Consider the following 13,748-nt stretch of genomic DNA (forward strand, 5'->3'; position numbering starts at 1 on the left):
TTTGTGAATCAATTTGGATTTTTTAGATGACGTGGATAGTTTTTTATTTGTGAATCCAGGTTCGACTCCCACCCAACACTTGAAAGGCCGATGCACAATTTCAAGATTTGATTTGTTGGGGACCCTAATAAAGTGGACCCACCAAGACCATACGCCCTTACTCCTGATCTGTGTAAGTTTTGGGCTTTTGGTCCATTTTGAATAATTAAAAAACATAATGGCCCAATTCTGAGATTGTCTGTCTGGCAACCAGCGAGCCACCGTGTCGGCTCCCTCTGTCATCCGTCAGCTTCCTAAACTCCTCTCTCTCTCTCTCTCTCTCGAACGACAAAACAAGAATAGGAAGAACGGAAAAAAGATGTCTCCTTTCTTTCCGTCTTCTCTTTTACTCTTTATCGTATCGTATTGTATATCCTTCTCACGAAGGAAATCCCAAAAAATTGTTCTTATAAACCCTAAAAACTAAAATCAAATCCCTCAAATATGGACCCTGCTTTCATAATTTCTCCAATTTCTCCAATGAACCACACTCTTTCTCCTTCTCCATCTTCTTCTTCGGGCGATGGCGATGCTGATAACCCTGGCGCTTGGTATGGCAACATCCAGTACCTTCTCAACATTTCAGCTATCGGTTTATTCTTTTGTGTCTTTATTTTCATATTCGTCAAGCTTCGCAGTGACCACCGTCGAATTCCTGGCCCTTCTGCTCTTGTCGCCAAGCTTCTCGCCGTCTGGCATGCTACCGGACGAGAGATCGCGCGTCACTGTGGAGCCGACGCCGCTCAATTTCTCATTATTGAAGGCGGTAGCTTTGCTGTGCTTTTAGGTATTGCGGTTCTGTCGATATGTTTTATTCTTCCGTTGAATGTCTATGCTGGGACGGCAATGCTTGATGACCAATTCTCGAAGACCACTATTAGTCATATCAAAAAAGGTTCCGGTTATTTGTGGATTCATTTTCTGTTTGTTGTTACCATTGTTGGTTTAGTGCATTTTGGCATGTCTGTGATTGAAGAAAGACTGAGAATTACTAGATTTAGAGATGGGAATGGGAATTTGAGTGACCCAAATGCCAATTCTACTGCGATTTTTACTATTATGGTTCAGGGATTACCTAAGAGTTTAGGGGACGATAGGCTAGTGTTGCGCGACTATTTTCAACATAGATATCCTGGTAAGGTTTATAAGGTGGTTGTGCCTATGGATTTGTGTACGTTGGATGATTTAGCTACTGAGTTGGTTAAGGTTCGTGATGAAATTACTTGGTTGGTTGCTAGAATTGATTCTAGACTTTTACCTGATGAAAATGAAAATGAAATTTTGGGAGGGAGTTTGATGGAGAGGTTAAGGAGTTGGATGATTTATTTGTGTAGAAGGGTGAAACACTTTTGGGATCAGATGATGGATAGATTGGGTTACACAGATGAAGAGAAGTTGATGAAATTACAAGAAATTAGAGCTGAATTAGAGAGAGAGTTGGCGGCGTACAAGGAAGGACATGCACCAAGTGCAGGAGTTGCATTTGTCATTTTCAAAGATGTTTATACTGCTAATAAAGCTGTTCAGGACTTCCGGAATGACCGGAAAAGGCGTCTCGGTAAGTTCTTCTCTGTTATGGAGTTGCGGTTGCAGAGGAATCAGTGGAAAGTTGAACGAGCCCCATTGGCAACTGATATTTACTGGAACCATTTGGGTTTAACAAAATTCTCGTTGAGGCTGCGGAGATTATTTGTCAACACATGCTTGCTGTTGATGCTTTTATTCTTTAGCTCTCCTCTTGCAGTCATCACTGCCCTAACAAGTGCAGGCCGGATTGTTAATGCAGAAGCAATGGATCATGCCCAATCATGGTTGGCTTGGGTGCAAAGTTCCAGCTGGTTTGCATCCCTAATCTTCCAGTTCTTGCCTAATGTTATTATATTTGTGAGCATGTATATAGTAGTGCCTTCAGCTCTTTCATATCTCTCCAAGTTTGAACGACATCTCACTGTGTCTGGGGAGCAAAAAGCTGCACTTCTGAAGATGGTTTGCTTCTTCCTCGTAAATCTTATTCTCCTGAGAGCTCTGGTTGAGTCTTCTCTAGAAAGTGCAATCCTGAAGATGGGCAGATGTTATCTGGATGGAGAAGATTGCAAGAGGATCGAGCAATATATGAGTGCATCATTCCTGTCAAGATCTTGCCTTTCTTCTCTTGCATTTCTAATTACAAGCACCTTCTTGGGAATATCTTTTGATCTTTTGGCTCCAATTCCTTGGATAAAGAAGAAACTCCAGAAATTTCGTAAGAATGACATGCTCCAGCTGGTACCAGAGCAAAATCAAGAGTACCCCATGGAAAATCAGACAATGGATAGTCTTCAGAGACCATTGATTTCTGGTAACGCATTTGATGCTCCCAGACTTAATGGAATTGGTACAGAGGGACAAGATCTCTCAGAATATCCAATCAGCAAAACTTCTCCCATTCCTAAGCAGAAATTTGATTTTGCACAATATTATGCATTTAATTTGACAATATTTGCCCTGACATTGATATATTCTTCATTTGCTCCACTAGTGGTCCCTGTTGGTGCAATTTATTTTGGGTATAGGTATGTGGTTGACAAGTACAACTTTCTTTTCGTATATAGAGTCATGGGATTTCCTGCTGGCAATGATGGGAGGTTGATGGACACGGTATTATATATTATGCGGTTCTGTGTTGATTTATTCCTCCTTTCGATGCTTTTGTTCTTTTCAGTCCAAGGAGACTCAACGAAGTTGCAAGCCATTTTCACTCTTGCATTACTAGTAATGTACAAATTATTGCCTTCTGATAATGACGGTTTTCAACCAGGTCTATTGGAAGGCATCCAGACTGTTGACACTATTGTAGATGGACCTATTGATTATGAGGTTTTCTCACAACCCAGGTTTGACTGGGATACATATATTCCATGATTTGAATCTTTACTCTTTTTCAGTAATTAGTTGATTCTTCATTTCACTTAAGAGGCAAAAATCTTTTTTGGCATTCAATATGTGGTTTGTATCTTTTTGTGGATGTTTTTTCCTTTTCAGTATCTCCCTTGATTGTCTTTTAACTTGTTAGAACTCCCTTACTTTATTGGTTTTTTTGATAAGGATTGCATATGAAAAAAAAGAGATCAAATACTTCCACGCTTCAATTATAGAACTAAGTGAACCGCTTTTCCATTGTGCTGATATGCATCAACCAATTGCCATATTTGCCTACTTTATGGCGTATTTTCTGCTGAGCGTATATTGGTTGTCTGGCATCACAGCAATGTTGATTAGGTTGTTGTTGCCCATGCAGTATTTGATTTAAGTAGTTGCATGGCATTACAACTTCTTAGAGGGCTGCAGAATTGTGAAACTTGCATTTGTATAATTTAGGCCCTAATAAATTTGACCCTATACTTTCAGCGATTACCCTTGTAGCTATCTGAACTTTGCGGGGAGTCTATTATAATCTTACGCCTTCATATTTCAATAATTACAGAGCATTGATTGAACCCCTATAAAGATATTTCATTTTGTCGAGGAGTATAATTATTTCTGAAATGTGAAAGTATAGAGTCCATGATTGAACTCTCGTAAAATTGGCTACAAGGAAAATTGGGAAAATCGGTTAAAGTTCAAAGTCAAATTTATGCATTAGGTCTATAATTTAGATTGTTGCTCTTATTTATTATGGTCGGTGTTTGTTTGTTTGTTTGTGCGCATGTTTTTGCATGGACTGTATGTTTGTGGGCAGGTAAGTGGATTGACGTGTTGATTTCCATGATTGCGGTTCCAATTTAGACATGTCAAAAATGAAACTTTAAAGCTTTTTAGGCATATGCCATTCTGGTTACTGCAATTTCATTTCCATTGGATTCTTTTTGGATTCCCAGGTCATGGGATTCGGCTGGAATCTTTTTTTCTTACTAAACTTTGCTTTGAATTGATATTGATCAGAGTGGATATTATTAGAAACAAAGCATTCATATGATCAGCTCCAATTAATTTGGAGCTATGGCTTAACTGCTACTGTTGTTTAGGGTTTAGTTTTAAAATGAAAATTCTTATTTTACTTATTAATTTAAAAGGTGCACCTATTATTATACAAATGATGTAAAAAGGGTATGAAATGTAGAATGGTGTATAAAATATATTTATTGTATTTTCTAAAATTTTGTGTAAATAGAATGTGATAACCTTTGTGGGACTAGGGAATTTATAATTTTATTTATTTGAGTGTTAATTTAAGTTTAATGAATAAATTAATTTATTTATTATTATTTTTTAATATTAAGAGAAAGGGGATTCGAACAAATTCTATTGACAATGTGCATCTACTATTAGGCTATGCATTAATGAAATATTTCAAGAATATCTTTTTTTATTTAATTATTATCAGTTAAAAAGGAATACGCAAAGCATGTATAGGGCATTAATGAAACATTTCTAGAATACCTTTTTAAGTTTTAGAGAACATACTATCAAAAAGAATCATTTAACTAAAAAAAAAAGTACGAATATTACCATTAAAAAGGATTGAAGACTCATACTGTAATGTATTTTAACATGTAAGCTCATGTTTCACCATTAAAAAGGATTGAATATTACCAATAAATGATGGATTAGCGTGTAAGCTCATGTTTCCCACAAACAAAAGGCTAGGAGACGACCCATAGCCATAGCCATGCTCGGAGCCTAGGACGATATTTTGTTGCAAAATGTGAATAAATATTTGTGTATCTTTTCTCTATTTCTTTCTTTCTTTTTTTTTTTTTTAATTACACTCAAAAATTTTCTATTATCAAAGTTTCAAATATAAACAATATTATTATTATTATATAAATATTCAATTTACTTTTATATATTTATTCGCTCATTTTTATATCTTTTACATCCATATTTTATATATGTAATCTATAATCTAAGAATTTTCAAAGCATAATCTTCTCCATGTGGCAAATGTGAAGGTTCATGCCATTTCTCATGATGGTCATTTACACAAAGAAAAACCGTTGAGAAGTGTAATAAAGAATTTGAAAAAAGAAACCTAAAAATATACTCAACAAAACGTTGAAAATGCATATATTTATGCAAATAAGGTCAACAAAAAGGGAAGAAAAATAAAATAAAGATGAAGCATAAGATTAATTATGGACTAATTACTTGGACCAAATGAATTTTAGGCAAGAAGAGAAATAGAGGAAAGTTAGGAGATTAAAACCCAACTAGTGAAGCCCCCCAACAAAATCCTACATTTACTCTTACCCACATCAAATTGCTCTGTCTCTCTTTCTTTTCACTTGAACACAATGTTGTGGTTCTACTTATAGTAAGTGATTCTTCACTTATAATTGTGTGGCTATTGTTTAATGAAATGGGTAATTTTTTATATTTATTAATTATTATTTGAATTTTTAAGAGCTAAAGAAATTAATTATCATCAAACTGGGATTTCAAGTCACCAGAAATTTACTACTCCTCTCTTGCTCGTGACTTTGTTTGATTACAAGTTTTGGTCAAGAATTTGGAGTTTAAAGAAGATAAATATGCATCATTTGCAAGTTAAAAGTAACCTTGTTGATTCAAGTTCAGATACAACTAAGCTTGCCTTTGCTGGCAATAACCAGCCTCTTTGCCCTAAACCTCGCCGGCTCGGACATACATTGCCTGAATTTCTCCGGCCTCTTAGATGTAGCAAACACAGGTTTATTTTATTTTTATTTTTTTAGATGTTTGCTATAATTGCATAAACATATCTTTCCCTAATGACTAATTATGTTTGTATTATTGTTTATAATTATCAGCCAACCTATTTCTGATGGAAGAAGTGGAATTCTAAATCTAATTACCGATAAGGTTAGTTACAGTAAAATGGTATCACGAATCAGTTTTTGCATACTGTATTTTGTCACGACATTTAATATTTTGTAAAATCTTGAAAATTTTATTTATGGTATATGTTAATGTTAAATGACTAGTTAATTAATTTGCAGGCAATTGATGGTAAAGAATCCATATGCATTGGGTGTTCACCATCTTGTTACTCAGGATCTCCTCCAAGAAGAACAGATAATCCTTTGATTCATGATGTCCAATTTTATTCATCGAATGGAGCTTCTTTCGCCATTTACGCAAATCAGACATTTCGATGAGTTTGGTTTCGTCTCGTAAATTAAAAATGGGATTTCTTGAAATGGAATTTGTTGCCCTAGATGTGTCTTTTTTAAATTGGGCAGCTTTTGTAGTGTTGTTTAATTAGTGTAAGCATTCTTTATCTTTTTTTTTTTTTTTAAAAGAACTTACTGTTCTTTTTCCTACCCCAATCTTGCATTGTGGGTCTCCTTCTGTAAGTACCATGAGTTGGACAGAACCTGTCTTTGTAAATATTGTTAAATTCTAAAGCTTGAGCAATTAATTTAAGCCACAATTTTTTTAAATATAATCTTGAAAAAGGATTAGCTTTGCTCATTCTTTCAATTAAATATTATAAATGTGAAAAAAAAAAATATCAATAAAAACCCCACTTAGAAGGCAATCAAGCCATCATCTTCACCACCATATATATATATATATATATATATATATATATATATATAGATGCTGCCTTTGGCTTTGAGTATTAAGCAATTTTAATAATTTATGTGATATCTTAATTTTTTTTAATTCTTTCTCTGATCAAAATATATTATCAATAACACTTATAGTTTTGAACTTTTTTTAGTAATAAGGGAGGAGATTTAAATCTGGATCTATTGTCAAGTCATATATCCACTTACCACTAGAATATACTTTGGTGTGCTTATAATTTTGAACTTAATAACACAAGTATCATATATAGTGTACCACTTGAGGTACAAATTTCATGGTTAAATTGGTGTTCTACCACTTAAAGTAATTTATTAATGTTTATTGTTTAATGTTTTAATTAGAGTCAAAATACTATCTTTATTATTTATACTATACGAATAATTTAAATATTTGAGGGAATGACTCATAAGATGTTACTCCATTTAATGTTTTGCGAACTAGTGAGCAACTAACAATCAAAATTGTTTAACTAAGCCTAAATCTTGAATATATGATTTAGAATAGGAAAATAAACTGTATAATCTCCATAGTTTATACAATTAGTCCGTCTATGTCTTTTAGAAAATAGATTAAAACATCCTTATATTTTACTTCCGTTAAATTATAAGGTCCTTTTATCCAATTTTTGCATTTTTTTCATAAGTACTTTATGAAATAATGAAAATACCCTTTATTTTTAAAAATATAGGGATAAACTGGTTATATTTTTCAAATTATAAGGACCATATTGTAATTTTTTAGTATAATATTTTAATATCTCTCATTTGACCTCTGTATTTTCTTGTTGATTTAATGGAAAAAATGTAAAAATTAGCAAAATGACCTAGTAGTGCAACGGAAACAAAACATAGAGAAAATTAATATATTTTAAAAAAGACAGAAACAAACTAATTGTATTTCGCAAACTACAGAAATCGTACTGTATTTACCCCTTTTAAAATATTAGGATTTATCTCTAAATGTACATAGAGAAAGATTTAGTCTTAATAAAATGCAACCTAGCATAGGAATATCAAATTTTTTTTGTTAAATTTTAATTAGCCACAATAAAATTACTTATTTTATTCAATTATAATGTTTTTTTGCCACTAAATTTTGAACCTTTTTTTTTCTTAAATAAATATAAGTTTATATTATTGATACAAAAAATAGTTTATGAAACTTATTTAGTTTCTCTGAAATTTACAGAATATTTGTTTTTGTTAATTTATAATTAATATTTTTATCAAATGGACTCTAATTAGGTAATTGATAGGAATCCTATATGTATTACAAGCCGAGTTGTTTGAGGTTACTCCATATGAATAATAATTTATTTAACTATGAATTTTATAAAACATTAAATTAAATTTTTTTAAACTCAAAATTGACAATATTTTAGCTCACTTTAATAGAGTTGGATTCCACCTAGCATGCATACAGTAGCGGGTGAGCAAATGGACGATTCGGATCAAATTGAACTAAATTAAGTTTAAAAAAAAAAAATGCAAGTCTTATGTTTCAGACTTAAAACCAGTTGGTTTGGTCTGTTTTTGCTATATCAATTTGGTTTTAAGCGATTAAATTTTGTAAAACAAACTATATCAATAGTAATTTAGATTCAAATCGATTAAAGCTGATAAAATCGAAGTTTTCTTGAACAGACTGATCGAATCAAAATGAGTTAATTCAGTTTTTCGATTCGATCGGTGAATTTGCACAATCCTTGTACAATAGATTGTAAGTTAATTTAATTAATAAATTCGATGACCTATATAAATTATATTCTTTCCGTTCCGTTAAATTTATTAATTTTTGACTTTTTATATTAAAGAAATGATTGAATCATTAAAATTTATTACAACAATACTCATTTAATTGAAATAATGTTAATATAAATATCTAGATAAAAATAAGTTGAAATAAAATAATTAATAGATTTCCGATAACATCACAACTAAATGAAAAACAAAATGGTCAAAAACTGATAAATTTAAAGAGAGGGAGGAAGTATTTAATTTATTTTTTAAACCTTGTCGGCTTAACATTGAAGATTCAGACGTGTACGATGGTTACCGGTATCCAATTCTCATATTTGATCTCAGCCGTGGATCATAAGAACAGTAGTGGCGCTATTTCTTATTTCCATAAACGGTCAAAAAAGCATAGGAAGAGTTGAACACCCGCCTTTTCCATTTTTCCCAAAACTGTCAAACACATGAACAAACAAACAAAACAAACAAACAACGACATGTGGGCCCCACTGCCATCTTCTCCACATGCAAAACAAACAAACAAACAAACAAACAAAGACACTCACTCTTACTCTTAACAGTTTCACTCTCTTTTCTTTTCTTTTCTCTCAAGATCTAATGATCATGCAATTTTCTCTTCAATGCCCATCTTAGTTTCTTGGGTTTCTCCTCAAGAATTATGTTTCCTTTCTTGAAATTGCTCCTTTTCTTGCTTCCAATCTCGATTTATTACTCCCAGTCCTGTAATGGCCGCATCTTTACCTTCAAAATGCACCATCGCTACTCAGAAAAACTCAAGAACCACTTCCCGCAAGGAAAATGGCCGCCTAAAAGAAGTTTCCAGTATTATTCAGAGCTAGCCCACCTCGATCGGACAAAACGTGGCCGCAAACTCTCCAATGTGGACTCATCTCTCGCTTTCTCTGATGGAAACTCCACTTTTCGAATTAGCGCTTTGGGATTGTATGCTTCTTTCTTTTCTTGAATTACGATCTTTCTTTGATTGTTTAATTTATTTTTGGAATTTTGTAGTTTGCATTACACGACGGTGGAATTGGGGACGCCGGGAGTGAAGTTTATGGTGGCGCTTGATACAGGGAGTGATCTGTTTTGGGTGCCTTGTGACTGTAGCAAATGTGCGCCTACTGAGGGAACTGTTTATGCTTCTGTATGTGTCTATGATCAATTTTACTTCTTTTCTTCTCCCCCCCCCCCCCCTTCTTTTTGCCTCTGAATTTTGTTAACTAGTGTTATGCATAGTGTATGTAACAATGAATGCGATTTGGCTCATTGCAATAGATGCCAAGATATTATTAGAGAAGTTGCTTAGTCAAACCCTTACTGTTTAAACATGTGTGCTTTATTTGTTTGCCTATTAGCAAGAGGAATTAGTGATTGGTGATTCGCACACTTTGATTCAATCTACTTCAGTTTTGATTCATTGTAAAAATTTGTAAATCTATGTTATTAATCATTCACTCTAGATGTCAAACAATGGAGCTATTATAGAATCATCTATTTGATAGTGCTGTTGAGGATGCATTGAAATCTGATATGCATTTCTTTTTTTTCTTTTTGCCCTTTTGTCTCTTCTGTAGAGAAATGTGACTAGACTGGACCAGGTGCCTTTTGGTCTATCTCGATTTCTTTTTTGATCTCGTGATTTGTTTCCTACTATATATGATATGCTTTGCAGGATTTTGAGCTTAGCATATACAACCCCAAAGAGTCATCAACTAGCAAAAAGGTCACTTGTAACAACAATTTGTGTGCACACCGTAATCGTTGTCTTGGAACATTCAGCAGTTGCCCTTACATGGTATCTTATGTCTCTGCTCAAACTTCTACTTCTGGGATTTTGGTAAAGGATGTTCTGCACTTAACAACTGAAGATAGTGATCCAGAATCTGTTAAAGCATATGTCACATTTGGGTATGCCTTTTGTTTTCTTTTTGCTCCATGTAATAATGGATTTGAACAATGAGCATTTGATTGTAGTTTTATTCTATTCATATGGTGTTCTGGATCTTGGTTGATGTGAAATTTGATATGAATTGTGCAGTTGTGGACAGGTTCAGAGTGGTTCGTTTCTGAACACTGCTGCTCCCAATGGTTTATTTGGGCTTGGCATGGATCAAATTTCAGTTCCTAGCATTTTATCAAGGCAAGGTTTAATAGCTGATTCTTTCTCAATGTGTTTTGGATATGATGGAGTTGGACGGATCAGTTTTGGGGACAAGGGCAGTCCTGACCAGGATGAGACTCCATTCAATCTGAATCCATCACAGTAAGTGGTAATTTCTTATTTACTTAACAGTGACCGTCTTATATAGTTTGTTTTCAATGGGGGTTTTAGCTAGTTATTCTAGACCTTACATGTGGAATCTTTTTCAGCCCAACCTACAATATCACTGTGACTCAAATTCGAGTAGGGACAACTTTAATCGATGTAGACTTCACAGCTCTTTTTGATTCTGGGACCTCATTTACGTATTTAGTTGACCCAGCCTATGCAATGGTTTCTGATAATGTAAGCATTTCAAATTGAAGATGAGCTTTACTTTGTCTGCATGAGTATCTTGTGCATGAGTTAGTTTTTATGTTCTGTTGCAGTTCCATGCACAGGCAAAAGACAGGCTGCGTCCTCCTGATCCCAGGATCCCCTTCGAATATTGTTATGACATGAGGTTAGAAAATGAAGTCTTATATGTAATACTCCCTTTGATGTTGTATTGCTCTTTATACTCCATAATCATGTCTTTTCTGATTGATTATGTGTAGTCCTAATGCAAATGCTAGTTTGATACCTAGCATGAGACTTACCATGCAAGGAGGAGGACAATTTGCTATATCCGATCCAGTAATTGTTATCTCCACTCAGGTAATATTTCATACACACATCTTTTTCAACACTACATTTTCTTTTTCTTTTTTTAGTTACTGAGACAGATAATAAACAGTTTTCTCTCCAATTAATTGCAGAATGAACTTGTATATTGTTTGGCTGTTGTGAAGAGTACCGAACTCAATATAATTGGACGTAAGTTGAATTTGGGTTATGAGTAATACTGTGAACATGCATATTAGTGTCAATACAGATGAATGAATGAAAATGTTGTAGTCTTGACATCTAATAGATTTGCACTTAAAAACTAACTCAACTTTTAACAAATTTAGATCAAGCTTCCTTTTTTGTGTAGCATTCCTTGATCAAAGAGAGTGATGATAGGCCAGTGAAAGGATTGATTCATGGTTTTTGATTTGGGTTTCCCTACTTTTGCCTTTATTATTGTGTACTGGGAATTCCAATGCACTTATTTAAGTTCTTGATTGATCTTTTTTGCAGAGAACTTTATGACTGGCTACCGCATTGTATTTGATCGAGAAAATTATGTCCTGGGATGGAAAAAGACTAACTGTAGGTGTTATTTTCATGTGTGTAATTTCCTTCCATGCTTTTCATACAATGATTTCAACAAGTAACCTACCCTTCTGGCTCGGTTACAGGTTATGACATGGAGGATTACAGCAAGTTCCCGATGGAACCACATGCCTCCAGCGTGCCTCCTGCTGTTGCTGCCGGACAACGTAACTATTCTAGTCAACAATCAACAAAGGAGGGCAGGAATAACCATCAGAGTTCAGTTGCATCACCATATTACTCTCTTCACTCTTGCTTTGTAGCTAGCTTCACATTCATCTTCACACTATACAATTTATTGTAGTCTATTCCATAGCCATTCATTTATCAGGAAAGCAAATAGTATCATATTTTGATAATATCTCAAATTCTTTTTTTCATTAGGTCATAGCTGTGCATATAGAATACACCAATGTATAAATTCTTATTGTATATCAGTTTTTTGCCCATTGTCCATAACTTCCTGTGGCCTTTAGCTTCACCTAATCTGCATTCCATCCATTTTTAGCATTTAAATTAAGTAGATCAAGCACCACTCTGTTTAATGCTTTGTAAATGAAATTTATGAATTCCATGTTTGGTACAAAAGAAAAAAAAATGTTCATTTCCCTCCTATGAATTCAACCTTTCATTGTACAAAACATAAGAATTTAGATCTTGATTTTATGTGAGATAGGGTTTAGTTGTTTAAAAAGAAAAGAGTAAAGTGAATGGAAATCACAATGAATCTTATTTTTCATTAGGTGATCTAGTGCGCAGGCTATGAGGTTGGCAACGTGTCAGGTATACGCTTAAAATGCATTATCTGAATCCAAACCTGATCATAAATTAAATATTTAAATCTATTTAAAAATTCACTTTTAGTGCTCGAACCTGTTATAAAGCCACATACTCAAATCCGTTTTTAGTATTAATAATATTTTTTAATATTTATTTTTTAAAAATAAAAAGCAAGTAAAAATTATAAAATTATTGTTTTGACTTAATAAAAAATATAATATAAACATTAATTATAATTAAAAAGGTGCGTATATGTAATTTTCTTTTAAAAAATAATTATTTTAAATATTTTTAGAATATTAATTAAACGAGTAGTGGGTGCCCGAGTCTTTGAACCCGAACCTAATACAAGTAATAAAAATACTTAGCGAATTTGTCCCAAACTTATTTATTTACTATTGAATCCGCTAAAATCGAATTGGATCCCTACTAGATCAGTTAAAATTGTCATCCCCAATCAAACTTCTTTATTCTTTTTTTATAAAAGGATTATTTTCGTGGCTCGAACGCATGAACTCTAGATCGTAAGTGAATAAATATAGGGTTACACTAAAGCTACTCTCTCTATTTTCCATTAACATGCTAAAAATAACACCACTCTCAAAAAAGCATTAATATTATATATGTAATAAATAATATGTCTTTAAGCAAAAATTACATACATGTACATATATTTAAGGTGGGAGCAAAGTTAGGATGGGATGGGGAAGGAACACAGGTTTCGGGTTGCCATTGGAAGGGATAACGTAACATTGCCATCTCAATATTTTTTGGATCGGAGTATTTTATAATATCAACAAACAGATAAGAATGAATGAGAACATTAAGTTTATAATAGTTGGGCAGGTTCTTGGAACCTTCTTGCTTGAATCTAAGGAAGCAAATGACATTCTTTTGTTTTACACATTGTTTTCTTTTTAAAAATAAAAATAATAGAAATGATCTATGGAACGAATGGTTCCAACGGGATTATTAAATACTAAAATATTACTAATTTTTTTATAATATTTGTCATATTTAAAATTTTGCGTCTTTTAAAAAAATCATTAAATTCGTCTAAATTATACTTTTTCTGTTCCATTTTTTTGCTTATTATTCCTTTTTGAGATGTTTCAAAATGTTTGCAAAGTTTCTAAATTTTTATATCTAAACAATCGTTTTTCACATAATAACATTTATATTTGTTCATTAAATGAAGAACTTTTATTAATATCTTAATGAGT

General features: G+C 33.0%; 3 protein-coding genes across 3 annotated transcripts; all 3 read left to right on the forward strand.

Annotated features, from left to right (window-relative positions):
* The first annotated feature begins 241 nt into the window (after positions 1 to 241).
* LOC105647088 (early-responsive to dehydration stress protein (ERD4)) lies at positions 242 to 2,966 on the forward strand. Its single transcript, XM_012233078.4, has one exon. It carries the CDS (start codon positions 484 to 486, stop codon positions 2,938 to 2,940), a length of 2,457 nt encoding a protein of 818 aa, XP_012088468.1. The 5' UTR covers positions 242 to 483; the 3' UTR covers positions 2,941 to 2,966.
* Positions 2,967 to 5,416: 2,450 nt separating this feature from the next.
* LOC105647133 (hypothetical protein) lies at positions 5,417 to 6,439 on the forward strand. The gene is made up of 3 exons (XM_020684504.3): positions 5,417 to 5,707; positions 5,808 to 5,859; positions 5,997 to 6,439. Exons 1-3 carry the CDS (start codon positions 5,550 to 5,552, stop codon positions 6,153 to 6,155), a joined length of 369 nt encoding a protein of 122 aa, XP_020540163.1. The 5' UTR covers positions 5,417 to 5,549; the 3' UTR covers positions 6,156 to 6,439.
* Positions 6,440 to 8,891: 2,452 nt separating this feature from the next.
* On the forward strand, positions 8,892 to 12,226 carry LOC105647089 (Eukaryotic aspartyl protease family protein). The gene is made up of 10 exons (XM_012233079.4): positions 8,892 to 9,287; positions 9,357 to 9,492; positions 10,021 to 10,256; positions 10,387 to 10,611; positions 10,719 to 10,854; positions 10,938 to 11,011; positions 11,106 to 11,205; positions 11,307 to 11,364; positions 11,671 to 11,742; positions 11,832 to 12,226. Exons 1-10 carry the CDS (start codon positions 9,004 to 9,006, stop codon positions 12,047 to 12,049), a joined length of 1,539 nt encoding a protein of 512 aa, XP_012088469.1. The 5' UTR covers positions 8,892 to 9,003; the 3' UTR covers positions 12,050 to 12,226.
* Positions 12,227 to 13,748: the final 1,522 nt, after the last annotated feature.

Source organism: Jatropha curcas, chromosome 4 (genome assembly GCF_041381405.1).
Source record: "Jatropha curcas cultivar XTBG-Jc1 chromosome 4, XTBG_Jcur_1.0, whole genome shotgun sequence".
NCBI classification, from domain to species: Eukaryota; Viridiplantae; Streptophyta; class Magnoliopsida; order Malpighiales; family Euphorbiaceae; genus Jatropha; species Jatropha curcas.

What these genes read in the sequence shown, in the direction of transcription:
- LOC105647088 (XM_012233078.4), top strand. Translation starts at nt 484, where the DNA reads ATGGACCCTGCTTTCATAATTTCTCCAATTTCTCCAATGAACCACACT.
- LOC105647133 (XM_020684504.3), top strand. Translation starts at nt 5,550, where the DNA reads ATGCATCATTTGCAAGTTAAAAGTAACCTTGTTGATTCAAGTTCAGAT. An exon ending in CTTAGATGTAGCAAACACAG is followed by an intron (nt 5,708 to 5,807) that starts GTTTATTTTATT and finishes TATAATTATCAG; the next exon opens with CCAACCTATTTCTGATGGAA. An exon ending in TAAATCTAATTACCGATAAG is followed by an intron (nt 5,860 to 5,996) that starts GTTAGTTACAGT and finishes ATTAATTTGCAG; the next exon opens with GCAATTGATGGTAAAGAATC.
- LOC105647089 (XM_012233079.4), top strand. Translation starts at nt 9,004, where the DNA reads ATGTTTCCTTTCTTGAAATTGCTCCTTTTCTTGCTTCCAATCTCGATT. An exon ending in ATGCAATGGTTTCTGATAAT is followed by an intron (nt 10,855 to 10,937) that starts GTAAGCATTTCA and finishes GTTCTGTTGCAG; the next exon opens with TTCCATGCACAGGCAAAAGA. An exon ending in CGAACTCAATATAATTGGAC is followed by an intron (nt 11,365 to 11,670) that starts GTAAGTTGAATT and finishes TCTTTTTTGCAG; the next exon opens with AGAACTTTATGACTGGCTAC.